The sequence below is a fragment of the Bubalus bubalis genome, chromosome 1, assembly GCF_019923935.1.
Source record: "Bubalus bubalis isolate 160015118507 breed Murrah chromosome 1, NDDB_SH_1, whole genome shotgun sequence".
NCBI lineage: Eukaryota > Metazoa > Chordata > Mammalia > Artiodactyla > Bovidae > Bubalus > Bubalus bubalis.
In genome coordinates, this window is record NC_059157.1 from 128,349,571 (window position 1) to 128,370,892 (window position 21,322).

Here is a 21,322-nt window from a genome sequence, read left to right on the forward strand (position 1 = left end):
TGCGATTCACGGGATCGCAAAGAGTCGTACACGACTGAGCGACTGATCTGATCAGATCTGAAGCTAGAATAGGTCTCATAATATTTTTCACTAACTTCTAAGGATTGTCATGAGGATTAAATAAATTAGGAAGGGCCCACCACATTCCCTAGCATCAGGTGTTCGATGTGTTTTTTTAGGTGAAATGTGACATAGGGTACTCCCCAAGCTGTGGGTCCTGTTCTTAGATCTTAGGAATTCTGTCTGGAAAGTTTTTCTTTTTGATCTTTAGACATTTCCCTCCTCTATCCAGAAAAGGATACCTCCTAGTCAGGCAGAATTTAAGGCAGTGTTTCTCTGCCAATCACCAGCATGAGAATCAGCCTGCAGGCTTGTTGAAAATACAAATCCCTGGGACCAGCCTTAGACCATCCCTAGAATTAGAAAATCAAAGTGAGTCCAGTTTTCCAGGTTATTACACTAAAGCTTGAAAAACATAGATCTATGTTAAATCTATAAATAAATGTAATGGTTTAAAGGCACAAAATTCAAGAGAGTTTTTAACCTCTGGGGGGAAGAGCTTTAGGGGCCCACACAGAAAACATTGAATATACAAGGCTTTTAATTTTGTTGGGCATTTTTCTAGGTATCTTTCATACTCACTCAATCATCTTAAAAGCTGTAAGTATGTACTCTTTTTTTTTTTAAAGGCTGAGAAAATGGAGGCACATAAATTTAAGTATTTTGTCCAGGATCCACAGCTACAATTCCATGATTTTGTTCATGATTCCACAGCTAAGATTACATGTGCCAAGATCCCTACATAATTGGCTGCCTCCAGGGTCCAAGTTCTTAAGCGCTTTCTGGTCTGAAGAATGCTCTGTTTCTCAAACTGAGTAGGGTATATACACACATTCGAGTTATTATTTATGCTTTACATGTATTTACATATAAATATCTCACATATGTGAAATATTTCACTTAATCATACACATGCTTTTAAAAATATCAAGATTTTGGGAGGAAATCCGTTACTTAATCAAACTTCACTGGAGCCCTCAAGGCTGGCAGTGGAAGAGAATTCCAAGGTCGGGGTTAGTTGGATCTCTCAGAGACCCATCCTGTTCTCAGTCGTGTCCGACTCTTTGAGACCCCGTGGACTATAGCTCACCCGGATCCTCTGTCCATGGGGATTCTCCAGGCAAAATACTGAAGCGGGTTGCCAGGCCCTCCTCCAGGGGATTTACCCAACCCAGGGATCGAACCCAGGTTTCCCACATTGCAGGCGGATTCTTTACTGTCTGAGTCACCAGGGAAGCCCTACCCCTTCTGGGCAATCACACCAATCTTGATTGCACTCTCCCGTCAGAGGGCGCTATCCTCATCCTCACTACACACGGCGCGGGGGAGGAAGAGGGGGAGCGGGACGACAGAGGACCAAGTTTCAGTTAGTCTGGAGAGTCAAGAGAGAACTCTCTAGGAGACAATGACCCAGTGGCGCAAACAGAAAAGCGCTAGGCATTCCGCTCAAGGTGAACGCACGTGCCTTATCCAACTTGAATTCGCAGTCCCTAGAAGTGAATTCAGGGCTCAGAGTTTATGATTTGTCTTAAATCACACAGTCAACTAGCGCTGGGACTTGAACTAGGTCCTCTGAACTCGCTAGTGCTCGAGGCGGCCTCCCCAGGGTTCGTAACGGGGTCATGGGTCACCTACCACCTTCAGACTCAGAGAGACTGTCTTTCCCCTGAAGGTCCCGGGACTAAGAATCTCTTGGCTCCTGTTTGCCCCGGTGAAATACTGCCGAGATTCTAAAGGTACTGGATCCTGACTTCTGACTGGAGTGTCCTCGGAGAGCGGCAAGCAGAGCAAGGGGCGGGGCCCGTCCAACCATCTCCACCTGGACTGGGCAGCCCCGCAACTACCCACCTAGCACGAGGATACGGTCCAACGGCCGCAACTCCGGCTCTAGGAGGTCACGGAAGCAAGAAAAGTCTCCGAACCACTCGTAGGGGGCAGAGTCGGCAGCGCCCTGGTATCGCTGGTCCCAGTACTGGACCTCGCGGTACCCGCAGTTCTTCTCCGGTAACTCCGGCACCTGTGCGGAAGGCCCCAGACAAGCCATTGCTTGTGGCTGCCGGACAGTGAGGGCAACTGGCACCCACCTCTAGGCGGGGCGTGGTGCTCCAATGTAGCCAATGAGAATGGTGGCATGTGGGAGGCGTGGCCTTTGTGTCTCCGCCCGGCATCTGAAGTTGCTCAACATAAACACGTGGAACTTCCGTCCTCTGCTAAGCGTTCGGGAAAGAATCTTCCGGGTGGGAAAGTAGTATCGTCCATACGCTGAATTCTCTGGATGCACTGCTCACTGACTTCTGAGAGTCACACTCATGGTGTCACACATTCCGGGTCGTCACTACCCACCTCATTTTCAGTTTGACAAGCTCTCTGCATTAAGAAGCCTGAATGTTAATAAAAGATTCATTTCTTCCCAGTTTTGAGCACCCGGAGGGCTCTGAGGGGTGGCGGGAGTAGTGCGAACACGGGTCTTGCTCTCCAGGGAAGACGGGCATGAACGCAGATATCAACACGGGCGAAGTGTTATGCTGGGCAGGGGAGGGGAGGTGCGGAAGACCATGGCGCGGTCAGAAAGAAACGTAACGTTACTGTTCTGGGCAAACGTTCGATTCACATTAGCGCCTTTGCGCCCAGGGCTAAGTATGTACTGAGGAGTAAGACTAGTCCTGCTCGTATGGAATGTGCACTCCATCAGAGAAGACAGATGTGAAAGCAGGAAATTTTCGAGGCGTAAAAAAGGACTCAGACAACTCTGCGCTCAGTCCGTTGGGACACGTGGCGCTGGGAGCGGAACCTAAGTACCAAAGAGTCGGGCTTCCGGGGTAGCGGGCCCACAAGAGCGGCGCACCGGCAAGATGGCGGCAGGCCTGCGGAAACGCGGCCGGGAGGGTCCCGCAACCCGGGCGGCAGGACTCTGCGGGCAGTGGCTGCGGCGCGCCTGGCAAGAGCGGCGCCTACTGCTGCTGGAACCGCGCTACACGCTGCTGGTGGCCGCCTGCCTCTGCCTGGCGGAGGTGGGCATCACCTTCTGGGTCATTCACAGGGTGGCATGTGAGTGCGCCGAGGGGGAGGGGAGGAGGGGGAGGGAGACCGAACCCCCAGTCAAAACTGGGACCCACATTCGGAACTCAAACTTAGACCCCTGATCCATTCAGCCATCAATTGCAGACCAATATCTTTTACCCAAATCCAAAGTCTGCTCCACAGAAAACCAAACTCGATCTTAATCTCCTCCATAAAACCTGGGTCTAAATTAATGGCTGCTGCTGCTTGTCTCCGGAAAAGGCAATGACACCCCACTCCAGTACTCTTGCTTGGAAAATTCCATGGACGGAGGAGCCTGGTAGGCTGCAGTCCATGAGGTCGCTAAGAGTCGGACACCACTGAGCGACTTCACGTTCACTTTTCAGTATCATGCATTGGAGAAGGAAATGGCAACCCACTCTAGTGCTCTTGCCTGGAGAATCCCAGGGATGGGGGAGCCTGGTGGGAGGCCGTCTATGGGGTCGCACAGAGTCGGACACGACTGAAGCGACTTAGCAGCAGCAGCAGCAACAACTGCTTGTCTCTATGGCTTTGGACACGTCACATCCCTTGCTGGGTCTCAGTCTCCTCATCTGTTGAATTCTGAGGTCTCGAAGTATTTTCTCTGTGATTGCATTTTGTTACAGTCAGTTCGGCATTATTGGTCACTCCTTTCCAGGCAGAAAGCACTGGATTTCAAGCTTACTTGCTAAAGACAGTTAGTTCACTACATATTTGCTGAGTGCTTATTATATGGCTAAACACCATACTAGGTGCCAAGGGTATAGTGGTGAAAAAGATAGACAGATTTCCTACTTGTGTATGCAGACCTGGACAAAGATAAGTTAACAGAAAATTACATTACATTATATTCATCATAATGGTACTAGACAAAGTTCTATAATGGACAAAGGTGGGCACTTCAGCCAGACTTGAGGAGTCAGAGAAGGCTTCCTAGAGTCCTTTTCCAACAATAAGAGCTAGTTCCTTGAGGAAAGAGAGAAAGGGGTAGGGGGCAGATTATACTCTAGGAGAGAATCTTGTTCCAAAGAGCTCCCATTGAAAGAAAGTCCACTTCCTTTGAAGAAATGAAATAATTAGAGTTGGAACACAAATCAAGTGAGGGTAGTACTAAGAGATGAGATTTCACATCATGAAGGAATCTCTAAGCTGTGTTAAGGAGATAGTATGATGATTAAGAATTTAGAGCTCAAGAAAAAGAATTTAGAGCTCCATATGTGCCAATCTCAACTCTTCCCTTCCTAGCTTACTGATCTTGAGCTAGTTACTTAACCTCGTTGATTCATAATTTTCTCTTTAAAAATGGAAATAATAAAAAAACTTGGTCTTTATCGAAGAGCCTTGGGGAATCACTGAAGGGTTTTAAGCAGAGAAATGTGATGTTTCTATTATAGGATGAGCTCTCTGGTTGCAGGGTGGACAATAAAATGTAGTGCAGTGAAAGTGGAAGCTGGGAGCCTAATTAGGGAGCTATTGCACCATTGAGGCTAGAGATTGTTACACCCAAATTGAGCAGAGAAGGATGAGACAAATATTTAGGATGAAGAAGAGGCAGGACTTGGTGACTGAGGGTTGGAAATGAAAGAGAAGTATCAAGGATGTTTCCCAGGTTTGTGGCTTGGGCAAGTGAGAGGTTAATGGTGCCATTCATGGAACCCAGGAAGGGGACCACATTTGGAGTGGAAAGTTCTGAGTTCCATTACAGACATGTTTGATTTTGAGATACTTGGGTTCATGCAGAGAATAGATCAGTTAGAGAAGGGATTATGATAGAAATCCCAAGAATGAGCTGGAACTCTGTGCTTTGATGGAGTGAGGCAGAGCAGTTCTGGACCACAAAGTAACCACACCCTCCTGTCCTTTTGCAGATACAGAGATTGACTGGAAAGCCTACATGGCTGAGGTAGAGGGCGTCATAAATGGCACCTATGACTACACTCAACTGCAAGGTGACACTGGACCTCTTGTGTGAGTAGGATCGGAGGTTCAGCGAGGATGGGAGGGGCTGACTGGATGCCAGGCTGAGTAGCTTGACCTGGACTCATGTTCCCTCTCTTCCAGGTACCCAGCTGGCTTCGTGTACATCTTTATGGGGCTTTACTATGCCACTGACCGAGGCGCTGACATCCGCATGGCCCAGCACATCTTTGCTGTGCTCTACCTGGCCACTTTGCTGCTTGTCTTCTTGATTTACCACCAGACCTGCAAGGTGAGTTCTCACCACCAGGAACAGGGGCCCCCAAACTTCGAGGGCTGGGGAGTGGGGACGGTTCAGGGTTGGTGCGCTGACCTTGTCCCCCACTGTGCCCACCTCTCAGGTACCTCCCTTCGTCTTTTTCTTCATGTGCTGTGCCTCTTATCGTGTCCACTCCATCTTTGTGCTGCGGCTCTTCAATGATCCAGTGGCCATGGTGCTGCTCTTCCTCAGTGTCAACCTCCTGCTGGCCCAGCGCTGGAGCTGGGGCTGCTGCTGTTTCAGGTCAACACCCCTCCCTTGTGAACCCTTCTTTCATTTTCTGTATTTCCATCATTTTCTCCCCAGTTTTCTGCAGCAGCAGGAGTAAGGGAGTGGCCAGACAGTGTAGATCAGTTAAGGGCCGCACTCGAATCCTGCGAGTCCAGGATGTGTAGAAAGTCTCCATCCCCAGGCGCCTATCCCCACCCTCTTCCTATCCTGTTTCCTCCAGGCTGCTTCTGTGGTTGGAGTTGGTCAGTTGCACTTACTAAGTACTCAATGTATTATTTGCGGCTCAGCCTGAATGTAGAGACAATGTATCATCTCCCTATCCCAGCCTCCTCCCAGGCTGCCTTAACCCCTCCAGCGGTTCTGAGTATGAATGCTCACCCTCTGCCTGGAGCTTGCTGGCAGGGAACAGGGAGCTGCTGTGGTGATGGTCAGGGGTACATGGCCCTGATGAAGCTGATCTTCACTCTTCCTCCCCACTATCCACTCCAGCCTGGCAGTCTCTGTGAAGATGAGTGTGCTGCTCTTCGCCCCTGGATTACTATTCCTTCTCCTCACAAAATTTGGCTTCCGTGGGGCCCTCCCCAAGTTGGGCATCTGTGCTGTCCTTCAGGTATTCCCTCCCTACCCTGTCCCCTTTCTGATGAAGTGGCGGCCACTCTGTCTGGACTCCTTTCGTTTTTGAGACATCTTCAAAGCCAGGGGACAGAGTTTTGGAGTTGATTCTGATCTGGACAGCCACCACCTCTAGACTTTGGTTTCTTTAGCTATAAAACAAGGGTGTTGAACTAGATGGTCTCAGAGAACCGTTCTAGCTGTGCACATTTATGACTAGATGAATTTAAATATAAAGCACTGTTATTATGTCCTTCCTTGGCCTTTTTGGCCCAAGATTTTGGTCTGCCTGGGTGGGCTGGCTTTCTTGCTATTCCTAGTGGCAATTAGGGAACCTCTGGGATCTATACCCTATCTCCCCTCCCCTCAGTGATTAGCATGAAGCTGAGGGTGAGCCTGGGCAGCTCTGCTGATGTCACACTCATCCTCAGGTGGTGCTAGGGCTGCCCTTCCTGCTGAAGAACCCCGTCGGCTACCTATCCCGCTCCTTTGACCTTGGCCGCCAGTTTCTCTTCCGCTGGACAGTGAACTGGCGCTTTCTCCCTGAGGCCCTCTTCCTGCATCGTGCCTTCCACCTGGCACTGTTGACTGCCCACCTCACCGTGCTCTTGCTCTTTGCGCTCTGCAGGTGGCACAGGTGAGAAAGCAGGGCAGTTCCTTGGGCAGACGTGGGGGAAAGAGTGAAAGGCCTAGGCCTTAGGGGCTGCCTGGGGACACGTTGAGCTCCGTGTGGCCCACTATGGCGGTTTGATAAGTTGTCTCAATGGTTTCTCCCCAGGACAGGGGAAGGTATCCTGTCGCTGCTGAAGGATCCCTCCAAAAGGAAGGTTCCACCCCAGCCCCTCACACCCAACCATATCCTTTAAGTCATGGGAAGGTAAGTCTTGCCCTCTCCAGGTGCAGATAGGGTCCTGGTCAACTAACCCTGGACAGCTGCTGCTCTGGGAGAGGGAAAGGAGGTTCCAGTAATAGCTACAGGGTCCATTCGTAGAACTCCTACTCTGTACCAAACCCTGTGCTGAGCACTTTACATATTTAAGTATCTTTAATTCTTAATTCTAAATATCATTGAGTTACCATTATGAGGGAGCACCCTCTGCTTAGCGCTGTCTTAAGAGCTTTACGTATGTTTAAAGCTCACAAGAAACTCTGTTTTATCCTCATTTTACAGATGACAAAATTAGGGCTTTAAAAGGTTAAGTAATTTGCCAAAGTCACACAGCTAGTGAGTGATGGCTCCCTAGGCCTTACACCTCTAGATTTTATTGCCTCCACACAGACTGAGGAACAGGTCCAAAGAGGTTCAGAAATTTGCCCAAAAGTATGTATCTAGGAACTACAGAGCCAGGTGCTGTTAGACCCCCCCCAAACTTTTGTCCCCCCCTGCTTTGAAATCTCCCTACCCCTCTGCTCCTGCCCTTGGCCTTGACCACCACCTACAGATTGTTTCTACCCTCTTCACCTCCAACTTCATTGGCATCTGCTTCAGCCGCTCCCTTCACTACCAGTTCTACGTTTGGTATTTCCACACACTGCCCTACCTCCTGTGGGCCATGCCTGCCCGCTGGCTCACTCACCTGCTCAGGTACTGGCTGGGACAACCCTGGGGGAGAGGACAGGGGTGGGAAACTCCTCATCCCAAGGCCATGACCGTGGAGGGGCAGTGGGGAGCTGAAGAGCTGCAGGTCTAGAGACAGGATGAGACCCAGAGCTTCTCCCTTCTTTCTAGGTTGCTGGTGCTGGGGCTCATCGAGCTCTCCTGGAACACATACCCATCCACGTCTTGCAGCTCTGCTGCCCTGCATGCATGCCATGCAGTCATCCTGCTGCAGCTCTGGCTGGGCCCCCAGCCCTTCCCCAAGACCATCCCGCACAGCAAGAAAGCCCACTGAGACCCAGCTGTTCTCTTCCAGTCCATTCTCGGGACCCCGGATGGGGATGGACTCTGCCCTTCCCAATAAACCAAGTCTCCTCTGCAGCCTCCGTGGAGGTGCCTGGACCGAGCTGTGAGGGACAGGCACGTGGCAGATAAAGAACTCATTAAGACAGTCCCAAGAGGCACTTTATTGCATAGGATCTGGGGGCTGTGGCTCTCTCCCCTTCTGCTGCAACTGCACAGAGCTCAGAGGGGAAGGGGTAGAGGGTGGGAGGGGCGAGAGAGAGCACAGGCAGGCACTTTTTGTGGGGGCAGGAGGATTCTGTGGAGGGAATGAGAAGCAGTGGGGACAGGCTGTCGCCAGCCCACCCCTTCCCAGCACCGAGAGGCCGGCTCTGGGTGGCAGTGACTTTGAGTTGGTTGGGGAGGGTGCCAGCCGGAGCAGTGGGTGACCGTCACATGTTTGCGGGGCTGTAGCACAGCAAGTGGAGCTGCAGGTTCTGGTCCCAGTGACGCAGCAGCAGGAAGAGACCACGGGCTGCAGCCTTGAGGTTGGCCAGGTCCAGGCCGTCGGGCAGGTGCTGCGCCCGCAGCCAACAGTCAGCCTTCGCAGCTGCCAGTTCCCACTCGCCAAAGGCCCCCGCACAGCGGTGCTCCAGCCACGCAAGCGCCACAGCCGTGGCCCAAGTCCGGCCCCTCAGGTCAGCGCCACCAGGCCCTTCCGACCCCTCTGAGGCCTCAGTGTCTGATCCCCGCCCACTGTCCACCTGGCCCGGACCCTCGGAACCCGAGCTGGGGGACGGGCTGCAAGAGGCTGTGGCGCTGCCACCCTGGCCAACGCTGGGGGCTAGAAGTGCCCAGGGAGAGGAGGCCGAGGTGGGGCTGAGGCTGGCCCGGTGCGCAGCAAAGGGTGAGGCACGGCACAGGCGCTCCTGCGAGATGCGCACCGCTGCACAGAACAGAGCGTCCAGGCGGAAGGAGCCGGGCGCCTCCTGCAAGCGCACCTGAGGAGAGAGGAGGTGGGGGGAGAAGCGAGCTGAGACAGTGCCCTGGCCCTGGCAGCGCCACCCTCCACCTCCCGAGTCCTCACCAAGGGCAGGTAGTCGTGGCCGCTGCCTTCACTGTTGCTGTCATTGACTTGGCCCGTGTTGGGGCTGCAGGGTCTGTGGCTGTCTGGGCCTCTGGACTTCCAATGGCCTAGGCTGATCCGAGAGGGAGGCCGGGGAAGCGGGCGATGAGACCCTCCTATGGGGGCTGCATGGTCCCCCAAAGCAGAACTGGAGTTGCCAGTTTGGTCCGGGCCCCAGCCACCTGCCAAAGAGTCTTCCTTCAGTCCTGACTGGAGCCATTCAGTGGTGGTCCCTAAGCCTGCTGCTCCCTACTCTGTTTCCTCAAATGTGAGTGTTACCTTTAGAGTGGACAACTGTGGGGAAAGGAGCTGCATCTACATGGCTTTGAGAGATAGGAGGAGTACCTGCAGGTTCAGCTGGCTCTGTATGGGCACAGAAGATAAAAGTTTGGGAGGGTGGCCAGTGAGGTGAGAACTGGCTCCTGGGAGGTCCCCTGGGAGACCCTTTGCTTACCTGAGCTCTGCACCTGCAGGGCTGAGGGTAGGACCTCCCTGGTGGTAGCGTCCACAGCTACAGGACAGGTGAAGCAAGAAGGGGCAGAGCTGACCTTACTTGTCTGAAGGGCTCGGAGCCAGGACCTCCGGGCGTGACCTACGAAACCAAGCAGCAGCATGTGGGCTGGGAGGGGGTGCATGCCCACCACCCACTCTCTACAAAGAGGTTCACAGAAAAAAAAACTCTACTCCCATAATGCCATGGTTTCTTCCTCTGTCTTTTTTTTTTTTTTTTTTTTAGCAGCACCTTCAGGCTTGTAGAATCTTACTTCCCTAACCAGAGATCAAACCTTACCCTGGCAGTGAAAGCATGGAGTCCTAACCACTGGCCCGCCAGGGAATTCCCAGCCCTCGCTCCACTTTTGAACAGAACGGAGTTCCTTCTTGGGGCCAGCTCAGACTCCTCAACTTTGACAAGAAGCAGTTAGGCTAAATGCTCAACCACCTTCTATTAGCAAGGCTAGGCTCCTTGGCTACCCACAAATGCAACATTCTGGACACAACCCCAAGGAAGCATTGAGTGGTGCCTTTTCCATCCCCTCATTTCAGCACTGCCCTGTAGAATTTTCTGTAATGATGGAAATATTCTGCATCTGCATGATCCAGTGTGGTAGCCACGGGATCCAGTATGTATTATTCGAGTCTCCACTAAGCATGTGAAGCGTGGCTAGTGCAACTGAAGAACTGACATTTTAACTTTAATAATCTTCTAAATGACAGATTTGTTTTTACATTATGGGCACTGTGAATCATTACAAGATGAAATTCCCTTTCTGTTGGCTGCTAGGAAACTTGACCAGTTTTGGGTCCCTTGCTTGCAAGGGTACATAACCTCATAGTGTATATCTTTAATATAACCTAATTTTCTGTTCCTTTTATTATCCCTTCTCCCCACATTACCCTGCTTAATTTTTTTTTTCTTGATAATGTGAGTGAGCTGCCTCAAATCATTTGTGAGCAAGGTGAGGTACAGTGAGTGATCACACAGACCTATGCCTCTGCCACTCTCTGCCCCGAACGGTTTCCTTGAGCCCTGATTGCGCCCACCAGGAACTCACCCCGGTCAGCCCTGGTCTCACCCCCTCTTCGAAGAGCCAGCTGCTCATTGTCCCGAACCACAGAAGCTGCTGTCAGTCGATGGAGTGCTTGGTCCCAAGCATTATCTCTTTCGGGGGGTGACGGAGGCAGGGAGCCATCATCCTGAGGCCCCCACAGCGTCTCCAACCCAACACCCACCTCCCAGCACATGGGCTGCTCCCCACACAAGGCCCGGATCACCACATGGCAGCGTGGAGCCTGGGGAGGCTGTGCTGCTGCTGGAGTGGCCAACTCCCCATTGAGGGGAACAGCGGTGAACAAGAAGGGTGGTTCCATCAACATGTCCCAGTCCATGGGGGCTGGGGAGAGCAGGTTTCCTGGGGAGAAACAATGGTAGGAGCAGGGGCCACGTGGTGCCCTGGGCTCCACCTCCCCACAGTCTCCTGGGTGACAAAACCCAGCTCCCCCGTAACCCTTACCTGAGTCATCCAAGCCCTGTCCCAGCTGCTGCCCTGGCTCAGGGCCTGGCCCATCAGGTACTACACCTAGAGAGGGGTGCCGGGGGCGCCCTGGGACTGGGTTCACCCGGCCTTGGGGGGATGAGAGGCTTCGGCCAACCAGAGCCACTCTGCGTCGACGGCCCAGCACCTCAGCACTCAAAGCCCCAGTCTGCACATGAGAAGTGGAGTCCACTGGTCAAGGAGTGCAGAGCTCCTGGCCTGATCAGACATACATACATGAGTAGCCACATGCCCTTTTGTCTGAAGCCCTAGATGGCTGCTCACCACCCTTAGGGGTGAGGCCAGGCTCCTTCTGGCCCCTGGCCCCCTTCCCTGTGTCATCTCACTCTATGCCCCATTCTTCCAGAGGAGGCTCTTGCTTTCCTGACTCCCTCAGACAGGGTTAGTCACCTTGACTCTGAGCCCCCATAATGTCACGCTTCTGTGCTTGTCAACATGTGTCACATGGTATCATCATTATATATCATCATTACCTATCTGTTTTTTCAAGTAGACTTAATAGTAACCACTGCACAATCTATGGCATACAGCCAACGGTCAATAAACGTTTGCTGGATACATGGTGGGATGTGGATTGAATCTCACCTTGACTGGAGCCAGTGGAGATGGAGGCAGGGGGCAGGAGCGGGAGCTGGCAGATTCTCCCCAGGCTAGGCTTCGGCAGCCCTGCTGAGAAGGGGGATCCAGGGGAGTGTTGCCCTCAGGGGAGCCCGGGCCCTGGGAGACAGGGGATGCGCTGCTGCCTGTGGAGCCTGGGCCTGGCTCTGGGCTGGCAGAGCAGTGGGTGAGCACATACTGCTCCCGGATGTATGAGGACTGAAAGATGCGGTGCCATATGGCTGTGTCAGAAGAGGGATTAGGTCCGGGGTCCGTGACTGGGTCTGTCAGAGCATCAGTACCTATGGAGAGGCAGGAGAGCAGATCCCAGCCCTGGGCTCTCCACCACCCACTTCCCCTCTAACACACACACACACCCCCAGGCACTCACTCCGCTCTGAGTCCCCAGCAGCCCACGGGCTGGACAGCTCTGCTGACACAGTGCCTGTTCCCAGTGGCTCTGAGGTGCCAGTGGGCTCAGTGCCAGGGCTGGTGGCAGATGGTGCTTCCTCTGGGGATGGGAACACCGAGCCACCCAAGCTCTGCCAGCCAGGCTCTTGGCCCTGGAGAGGGATAGACATTGAGGGGGAAAAAAAAGCTGATTATAGTTATACACTCTATCTTTTTCCAAACAGGATTTAAGATGGCTCACTGCAAGAAGCAATAAAGATTATAAAGCAGAAATTAAAACCCAGTACTAAGAAAGGAAACATACATGCTGACCAGAGCGTTACTAGAGCTGCTATGACTGGGCTTCAGGTTTGGCCCTGAGCTTCCTGGCAGCCAGGAAAAAAAGGCAAACAGTCCATCTTATGGCTCTCCCAATCAAAAAGGAGCTAGTATGATTGGTTCTTCTAGAAAGATAAAGCTTTTCCTAATAAAAATAACTCATTTATCCAACTCCACCTCTGCGTCAAGTATCCTACCAACAGCGTGCAAGTCATGAATTTCTAATTAAAACACCCCTATGAAAAAAGTCAGTGTAAGGGGCTCAGAGAGGTTGACTGACTTGCCCCAAATCAAATGGTCAGTACACAGAAGAATTGGGATCTGAGATTTCATCAAGACGATGCTCTGTGTGGCCCTGAGTGTTACAGGAAATGAGTGTTACAGGAAATAATCTGCTGCTGCTGCTAAGTCACTTCAGTCGTGTCCGACTCTGTGTGACCCCATGGACGGCAGCCCACCAGGCTCCCCCATCCCTGGGATTCTCCAGGCAAGAAAAGTGAAAGTGAAGTCGCTCAGTCATGTCTGACTCTCAGCGACCCCATGGACTGCAGCCTACCAGGCTCCTCCATCCATGGGATTCTCCAGGTAAGAGTACTGGAGTGGGGTGCCATTGCCTTCTCCTAGATGTTGCTTTTTGTAGGGCACCGTGTGAAACAATGATCAGGTTTCAACAAAAACCTCAAAGCTAATGCTGGTGCTGCTCTCTGTGTGCTTCAGTGACCACAGGCATCACTCTGTAGGACAGCTCAGTGGCAGATCTTATGAGGGGGGCAGGCTGCAGTCACCTTGAGGGACCCAGTTTGGTCCCTCCTGGGGAAGTCTAGGGGGTAGCAGTAGATGAGTTTGGCAGAGAGAGGCACTGGGAAGAGGAAATGGGTTTTGAAGAGACACAGGGGCTTCAGCCATCCCAGGCCCACCTCCCACCGCCCCCCAACCCAGGCCTACCCCCGGGGGTTGGGACCGGAAGCTGTCCACCCTGAAGAGTGAGCAGTAACCAAGAAGCTGGTCCCCGGGATAGAGCGCGGGGATCTCCCGGGGTGTCAGCAGGGCCTCCACTGCATCCGGAATAAACCAGTCCACAGAGATGTCACTCAGCGCGGGCTCCAGTGCCTTCCTCAGGGCCTGCACCAGCTGTGAGGAATGACCAGAGGGAGCCCGTGAAAGAGAAAGAGGTGCCACACAGCCGGTGGAGTGGGGAGGCCACCCTTCTGGTGCCGCTATCCGCCCAGCGCCTTGCTGAGGCAAGCAGGGCAGGGTCAGGCTGGGTCAAGGGGAGGAATGGGGATAGGAACAAGCAAGGAGATGGAGTGTTCAGTCCTCAAGGCTTGGTGTGAACTGTCCTCCTGGCCTGTGCCATGTGGATGGGGCAAGGCTTTTCAAAGATATGGCTCAGTACCAGGACAAAACTTAGGACAAGATTTGGGGAGTAGTCAGAGGCCATGTCCCCCGCACCTTTGGCCTCCTGCAGCACCCCACAGCAGGGTGCCCGGAGACCTCACAACCCGACCAGGATCTGTTTCAGACTCAGTGCCACTTGGGAGAAGGACCCTGAGGAGAAGGGAGCAGGGCCCAGGCTCAAGCTCACCATGGGCTGCAGCCTCTCCCCAGGTCTCAGGAAGTAGGCCTGGCCCCGGCTGAGAGCAGACAGACCCTGGAGCAGCTGGCGGCAGGCACGCCCCAATCCAAAGGAGAAGCACCTGACAAGAGAAGGGGAGCAGCTGTGGCCTCAGTAGCCCTCTCTGGGGGCCAATCTCAGGAGCCTGGCTCTGCCCACTCCATCCTACCTGGCTGCCCCTCTATGCCACCTCATGAGCTCCAGGGTCTGGTGGGTCACAGCGGCCATGGGGGAGGCAGCGGTGAGCAGGAAAAGCTGCCTAGGGTGGGCCCTTTGCTGGGGCTGCCCCAGGGCCCAGTCCAGAGCAGCCCACACGTCCGGGGTGCCGTCTACAGCCTGTAGCGTCTCAACGCTCTCACAGATCAGCTGCACAGCTTCCTGGGGGAAGAAGGCTTGGGCTGGGCACAGCGGGCTGGGAGGACTCTGTGTGTGCACGCCCAGTTACTCAGGTGTTTCTGACTCTTTGTGAACCCTGTGGACTATAGCCCGCCAGGCTCCTCTGTCCATGGGATTTCCCAGGCAAGAATATTAGAGTGGGTTGCCATTTCCTCCTCCAGGGTATCTTTTCAACCCAGTGATCCAACTTGCGTCCCTTGCATCTCTTGCATTCGCAGGTGGATTCTTGACCACTGTGCCACCTGGGAAACCCCTGATATGTCTCTACTGACCCCCAAATCCCTAGGTCACACTCACATCACTGCAAGGCCGGCTCTCTGGGAAGAGGGGCTGCACCGAGATGCCAAACATGGCAAGGTTGATGAGCGTCTGGGGCGGGAGTGACTTCACAGCCAAAACGATGGCATCCTGGGGAGGGCCAGGGAGGGCAGGGTGAGGCAGGCCCCACTGGCATCAAGATCAACAAGGGATGAGGGGCCAGATGAGGGAATCTGGGCAAGGCCCTGTGTGTGACTGTGAGAGAGACCCCAGTGTGCAAGGGAAACTCTGAGTTCCTGTGAGAGACATTTGGGCACGTGGCCATGGAGGTGCATGTGAACCCTGGGGTTTGGGATTGGGTGTGACCTAGTGAGACTTTATGTATGAGAGGTGGGTCTTGTAATCTGGGAGAAACACATGTGTGTGAGTATGAGAAGGAGAGAGGTAGGTGTGTGTGTGTGTGTGTGTGTGTCTTTGAGAGGCAGCCCCCAGCCCACCTAGACCCACTGCCTCACGCAACCCCCAGCCCACCCACACCCTGCCCCACAGGCCTTGTGTGCCACACTACTGCCATCCAGCAGGAAGAGGAGCTCCCGTGTAGCTGTGCCCAGGTGTCCGGGCTTGGAGCTCAGGTCCGGGCAGAAGCTCAGTACCAGCACGGGGTTTAGCAGGATGTCCTTGTGGAAGCGTCGCTGCAGGAAGCACACCTGAGCACGGGAGCCCCGAGTCATCCTGGGCCAGGCTTCCTGAAATTCCCACCTGGGCTGGCAGCAGGACCTAGCCCTGGGACCTTTGTCCATGCAATCCACCCAGATGGGGCACCCTTTTGCGTCATCTGAATAAAGGCAACGGCAGAAGCAGGTGGCTGTCCTCTGCCTGTGACAGTCCTATGCCCCATCCTCTGAGACACGTTCCAGGGAGACTTGCGTGGGCCTCCTGTGATAGTACTCATCAGCCTGTCTCAGTGGTAGCAGCTACTGAGAGCTCCCACTGAGAGTAGAGGCCTCCTGCCCATCCCAACCTAAGCCTGCTCCCCTGCTCCTCCTGCATTAATGCAGCCAGAGGTGAGGCCAGGACCCCAGGTCATTATACCTGCCGGTCCCCATCACTGTCCCTTCGCAGCAGCCTCTGGAAATCCCGGCGGGCTCTCACCCGGGCCTCGTACTCTGCTGAGCTCAGACTGCCGGCCTCCAGCATCAGGTGGGGCTGGTGAGGCTCTGGGGAGGAGGGGACACAGCTCCATCAGAGAAGCTCCCGTCTTTAGATCCCAAGCACTCAGCCCCACCATCCTGGGAAAACTTTGCAGGCTCAGTCTCCCTGCACTGCCGGGCCCACCCTCACCAGTGACTCAATTGTTTAGCTTTGGGCCCAGAAATCATTGAAAAATGCTCCCCAGGTGGTCCTGAAGCAGGCAGCACTGGCCCACCATGTGCCCCAGTCTCTCACCACTGGGGTGCAGCAGGATCTCCAAGGCCCGGTCACAGCGGTGGCCCTCTGCCAGTGTGACACAGATGGTGGCTGCAGAGCTGGCATGAGGTGGGGCATCAGCCCGAAGAGCATGAGAGGGGCTCTCCAGTCCTGAGGGAGGTAGAGGCAGGAAGAGGTGATGACCACGCCATCCTAAGCCAGTCCCAAGAGCACTAATATCACCTTCCCAGACAATAATGGGGGCCAGGGGGCAGGATCATGACTGATTCAGCTCAGCTCTCAGAGTCCAATCTATAGGGTAGACAAGGTGGGGTCTGCCTGATTTCACGGACTGGGAGGAGAAATCCCAGGTGTGTTCCTGGCTGGTCAAACAGTTCTATATCAACCAACTGCTGATTTAACATCCTCCTCCACCTTTTCACAAGGAAACTCAACTTCATCACTTGGACTGGTCTCATTGTAAGCATCGCTCTTCTTACTGGTGAGTGGAGTGGAATGTAAAGAAATGACATCGTTAAACCTACAGATGTGAGTGTTGTGTGGAAGTAGCCAGCGGATGATCCCAATGGGAGACTAGAGGTTCCTAGGTCTTAGGTCCCCATCTTTTTTGTACTGTGTTCCTCCCATCCCTGAGCCTTGAGTTGTTTCCCAGTCGGCTACGCTGGGAGGGATACCCACCTGCCAGCAGGCACGGCCCAGTCACCAGCATCTCAAAAGAGAAGGTGTATGGAGCAGGGCAACGGGCAGGGCCCAAGAACACATCCCGAGGAGCAGCTGACTCCTCCCAGGCTGGCCCTTCACCCTGAGGGCTGCTCACTCCGAAGCAGCTGGTGGGGCTGGAAAGGAACATGAGGAGGGTCACTCGGCCACTACCAGGGTCCCTAGCCCCTCTGGCTGACTGGCTTCAGCCCTTCCCCACCCTGCCAATCCCCCAGGACACCCTGCCAAGGCCCCCTCACCCGCACTAGACCCAGAGAAGCCGAGGGAGGGACGAAGAGAATCACCATAGGCCCAACCTGTCGTCACAGAGCCCCGGAGGCCTGGGGGGCCCCGGTGGGCCTGGTGGGGCCAGAGGGGTGAGCACAGAGGGCAGAGCCACGCGCAGCACCCCGTCAGGCCTGGAGGGCAGCTCCCGGCTGCTCCGCAGGGTCACTGTCATGGTGCCGGCCGCGGCGATGAGGCCTGTGGGCAGCACCAGCGTGGACCGGGCCTGGGCCAGATCCAAGACAAGATGACCTATGAGTGAGGAAAGGGATCAGAGGGGGCTGGAAGCAGAGGAGATGGGGGAATACAGGGTGGGAGCAGGCACAGAGTCAGGGAGCTTGGGCAAGGAGAACTTTGTGAGGTTGGAAGGATGCAGGGCATTGGTGATGTAAGATGGAGGCGTGAGATGAATGGCGGTAGAAGGAGAGGCAAGTTGATGGCAGAGGATCTGGCTGTCATTGGGAAAGGCAGAAGTGACATCACTGCTGATGGAGAGCTGAGGAGGAGAAGGGGGATGTCCACACCACCCCCAAGGTCCTGTGGGACCCATACCCTCTGCCTCTCTTTCTTTACCTGCTCCAGCCTGTTCAACCTGTAGGCCTCATTTCCCTAAAGAATGCTTATTGACATCTCCCATTGCCTGGGACCCTCCCTGATCACAAATACCCTGCTCATGAATGGTTGAGGGTTGAGGACTCCCCACTGCCCACTAGCTGTGGCTCCAGAATTTTATTTATTTATTTTTTTGTAGCTACAGAATTTTCTGCCCAAGAGGAATTCAGGAACAGTAATCTATTTGGAAGCTGGTTAGAGGACATTTGCATACCAAGTATTCCATTTTACTTAGACCAAGGGGTTTGTTTGGGGACTGGTGACATCATGGGCAGCATCGCTGCTGCTAAAGGGAAGATGGCCAGGTGTCTAAGGTGGAAGTCAAGACCCTACGTGGTCAGGCCCCAGCCTACCTTTACAGCCCTCCTGGGCCTCATTTCCCCAGGATGATCATTTACCCATTCTTCTGAAAAATACTTGCGGAATGAATGAAGGGGAGAAAAAAATGGAAGGAAAAAATGAAGGTAAGAAGGAAGAAAGGGGCTTCTATCTCCAGCATCTGAGGCTTGGGACAGCCTGATACAGTGAAGAGAACACAGTGTCAGGTTTTGAGTCTCTGCTCTGTGACTTCTGTCTTTTGTTTAGTAACTGTCTTGTTTAGAGGAGCCTTGGTTTCCTCATTTATAAAATGGGGGTCATAATTATATGACTGTGGTGAGGAATGAATGAGACAATGTACGGGAAGCACCCAATATGTAAAAGGCTGTTGCTGTTTCTCTTGTCATCTGTTAGAGGGGGAAGGAGAACAACACTTGCATTACGTTCCTCTCTGGATTCAAAGGAGGTGACACCAGTGACTGAAACCGTGAGTCACTATAGACATGAGGCATTTTATCACCGTTACCCTGTATAACTTACTTCTGAACCTTTGCTTACACCGTTGCCCCTGAGTAGAGTGCCTTTTCTCTCCTCTCAACCTTCCTAATACATCCCACCCTTCCTTTCAGTCAAATGCTGGCTTCACCTCCTCTGAAATATTCCTGAGGCCTCAGCCCAGAGCTCCCTTTATCCTCCAACTACCTGCTGGGCTTGTGCCAACTCTCAGCACCACTACATTCTGTCCCTCTTCTTAGCCAGATGGTAAACCCCATGTGCAGGAATCAAGTGAATGCACAAATAAATAAAAGAATGAAGTGTGAGCCAGGAATCCTAGGGGAGGGCTTCTATCTCCTCCCCCAGCACTCTCTGAGCCCCTTTGTGTCACTTTTTTTGAGAAATGCTGGGACTCAGAGATGACCAAAACCCCCGTCCCAGGCCCCGGAGCTAAAGCTCCAGAGGGGAGGAAGAGCCTTGTGGACTGCCTGCTGTGTCTGTCCACCTGGCTGCAAGCCTCGGATCAGGCTTGGTTCACATCCTACCAGCACCTGGTCAGCGTCAGGGGCCCAGTCCTCTATGGTCGAATGAAAGGGTGAATCAATGAAAAAACAGTGACGGAGAGAGGGGCGGGCAGACGGGACAGGGAGGGGTGGGATGCAGAGTGGGTGCTTGCAGAGGGGTGGGATGCACAGTGCGTCTGCTTTCAGGAGATGGGGCGGGGAGCTCCCGGGACTCACCCTGCGCGCAGCGGCGGGGCGTTGAGGCCCCCAGCGCGGGGCCCAGAGCGCTGCAGCAGGCGGCCTGCGAGCGGCGCCGACTCTGCAGCTGGAAGGAGACGCGCCGTCCCGCGGCCTCCGCCTCGAAGCCCGAAACCACTTCAGCCTCGGCCAGAGGATACACGAACACGCCTGGGGCGGGATGAGGGCACAGGCGATGTTGGACCTTGCCAGGCCGGCGCTGTCCACCACCCCCCGCCCCCCGCCCGGGCCTCACCGTCCACTGGCTGCGGCTGCGGGTTGTGGTAGGTGAGCCGGGCCCGCAGGCTGAGGCAGGGTCCGTTGGCGCAGGCCCGGACCCAGGAGTCCGTGAGGGGCAGCGGCGTCCAGCTGGAGGGGCAGTACAGGCCGGGCATGGTGCCCTTGGGGGAGGAAGCGCTCTATGAAGGGTACGCAGGGTGAGTTCGGGGCCCCCGGCCCCACCCTCCTGAAAACCGGCGGGGAGATTTTTAACTCCGGCACGGGGACAAGGACCTGCTGGGGGCGAGAGGCTGAGCCCTGGGGCTCGACCTGGCGGACAGGTGTCGAAGGGAGGGAGACTGGGGATGGAGGGTGGGGGTGGTGGCGAGATGGGCATCGTCGCCGGTTACCTGGGAAGCCCGGGAGGAGCGCAGCTGCAGGCTGCACGGAGACCGGGGAGCGGAGGGTTAATGTTTAACTGGAGCTCCGGGCGCGCAGCAGTCCCTTCACCGGCTCCTGGAGGGGCGGCGGGGGTGGGGGGAGTGGGGTGTCACAGTTGTTCCATTACCCCCCTCCCGGGCCTCACCGCCACCCCAGTACCTGCCGGCCCCCCGGGGCTCCCCGCGGCTGCCAGCTGTTGGAAGTGGCGCGGGTGGAGATACGGAAGATGCTCTGGGTGGGGAGCAATGGTTTAAAGGGCCAGCATCCTTCTGGATGCACCTAGTCCAGTAAAGGTTAGCAGGGGCGGAGTGGGATGGGGAGCCAAAGGGCTGCAGTCTTTCTCTGGCGCCTCAACTGAGAGGGGCGCTGAGACGGGCTGCAGGCCGGAGTGGAGGGGGTTCAGTTGGGAAGAACAAAGTGGGAAGGGAAAGGAAGGGATCTTACGAAAGCAAGAGCGGGAGAGGTGATCGGGGGATTCCATAGGATCTGTCCAGCGCACCTTTCCCCATCCTGGTAGAACTGATCTGGGATGGGGGTTGGGGGTGGGGTGTGCGCTGCAGTCGCCGCTGCCCCCACAGCCGAACTGTCAGGGGATGCTGCGAGCTGGGTCTAGGGATCGTCCCCCTCCCCGCGGGCAGCCTTAGCCTCACCGTCGCGTCATCTGCGGAGTTCTGGGCGGCACGACAGGACTGGGGTGGGTGGTGCTGCCTCTGCGCCCCGGGCTTCCTTCAGTCTGGACACCTGCGAGGCGCCCGCTCTGGACTACCGCTGCGACCGCTCTGGGTCCGCACAGGGGCGTCGGCCCTAAGGGTGCAGGTCCCGCCCCCGCTCGGAAGGCCGCCCCTCCAGCCGGTCTCGGCCCCGCCCGCCGCTGCGGCGGGGCTGCTGCTCCCCGCCCCCTTCGAGCGCGGTACCGCCTCCGCGCCAGCCCCGGCCGCTCCAGCCCCTGCAGCTCCAGCAAGACCCGGCACCGCAGTGCAGGAGCCGCATCCCCGCCGCCGCACAGCCCAGCATCAGTGAGAGACCCGGGCCTTTGAGGCCCCTCCCTTTCTATCCTTCAGGAAATGAGGCGTTCTGCAGGTGCAGCAGAAGGGCTGCAGGCTCCCCCAAACCAGCACTGCAGCAACTCCAGCTACCCCGATTATCCCACCTCTACCCTCTTCACCCCTCACTCCCACAATGGCTCAACTTTTCATCACTGCAGAGACCCTAATCACTGCAGCGAACCCCAGGGCCGCATCACCATAGGA

The 21,322-nt window shown here is 55.0% G+C and overlaps 3 protein-coding genes across 6 annotated transcripts in view; 1 reads left to right on the forward strand and 2 right to left on the reverse strand.

Moving 5' to 3' along the window:
• The window catches only part of LOC102404191 (endothelin-converting enzyme 2), a 32,896-nt gene extending 30,156 nt beyond the window's left edge, over window positions 1-2,740 (reverse strand). The window contains exon 1 of one of the 2 annotated variants that reach the window (XM_006056705.4): window positions 1,909-2,740. In XM_006056705.4, the coding sequence (XP_006056767.1) occupies window positions 1,909-2,104 (196 nt within the window). In that variant the 5' untranslated portion in view covers window positions 2,105-2,740. The remainder of the gene's footprint in view (window positions 1-1,908) is intronic. The other variant, XM_025287380.3, reaches the window with a different exon arrangement.
• A 135-nt stretch (window positions 2,741-2,875) lies between these two features.
• ALG3 (ALG3 alpha-1,3- mannosyltransferase) lies at window positions 2,876-8,230 on the forward strand. The gene is made up of 9 exons (XM_006056698.4): window positions 2,876-3,108; window positions 4,971-5,070; window positions 5,164-5,311; window positions 5,421-5,581; window positions 6,059-6,179; window positions 6,613-6,818; window positions 6,960-7,036; window positions 7,622-7,766; window positions 7,911-8,230. The coding sequence occupies exons 1-9, from the start codon at window positions 2,913-2,915 to the stop codon at window positions 8,071-8,073; spliced, it is 1,317 nt and encodes a 438-aa protein (XP_006056760.3). The 5' UTR covers window positions 2,876-2,912; the 3' UTR covers window positions 8,074-8,230.
• Window positions 8,231-8,373: 143 nt separating this feature from the next.
• On the reverse strand, window positions 8,374-20,991 carry VWA5B2 (von Willebrand factor A domain containing 5B2). 3 transcript variants are annotated; one of them, XM_044944070.2, is made up of 21 exons: window positions 20,723-20,991; window positions 20,042-20,147; window positions 19,669-19,813; window positions 19,413-19,583; window positions 17,280-17,499; window positions 16,942-17,099; window positions 16,282-16,413; window positions 15,928-16,052; window positions 15,387-15,542; window positions 14,875-14,985; window positions 14,351-14,559; window positions 14,152-14,263; window positions 13,512-13,697; window positions 12,229-12,400; window positions 11,826-12,139; window positions 11,199-11,388; window positions 10,740-11,096; window positions 9,641-9,778; window positions 9,466-9,549; window positions 9,148-9,380; window positions 8,374-9,061 (listed from the first exon to the last, which is right to left on the reverse strand). In XM_044944070.2, the coding sequence occupies exons 3-21, from the start codon at window positions 19,805-19,807 to the stop codon at window positions 8,513-8,515; spliced, it is 3,756 nt and encodes a 1,251-aa protein (XP_044800005.1). In that variant the 5' UTR covers window positions 19,808-19,813; window positions 20,042-20,147; window positions 20,723-20,991; the 3' UTR covers window positions 8,374-8,512. The 3 variants fall into 3 exon arrangements, with proteins under 3 accessions (XP_044800005.1, XP_044800008.1, XP_044800014.1); XM_044944073.2 differs by having other exon boundaries at window positions 9,148-9,368; window positions 20,723-20,982; XM_044944079.2 differs by lacking the exons at window positions 19,413-19,583; window positions 19,669-19,813; window positions 20,042-20,147; window positions 20,723-20,991 and having other exon boundaries at window positions 17,223-17,347.
• Window positions 20,992-21,322: the final 331 nt, after the last annotated feature.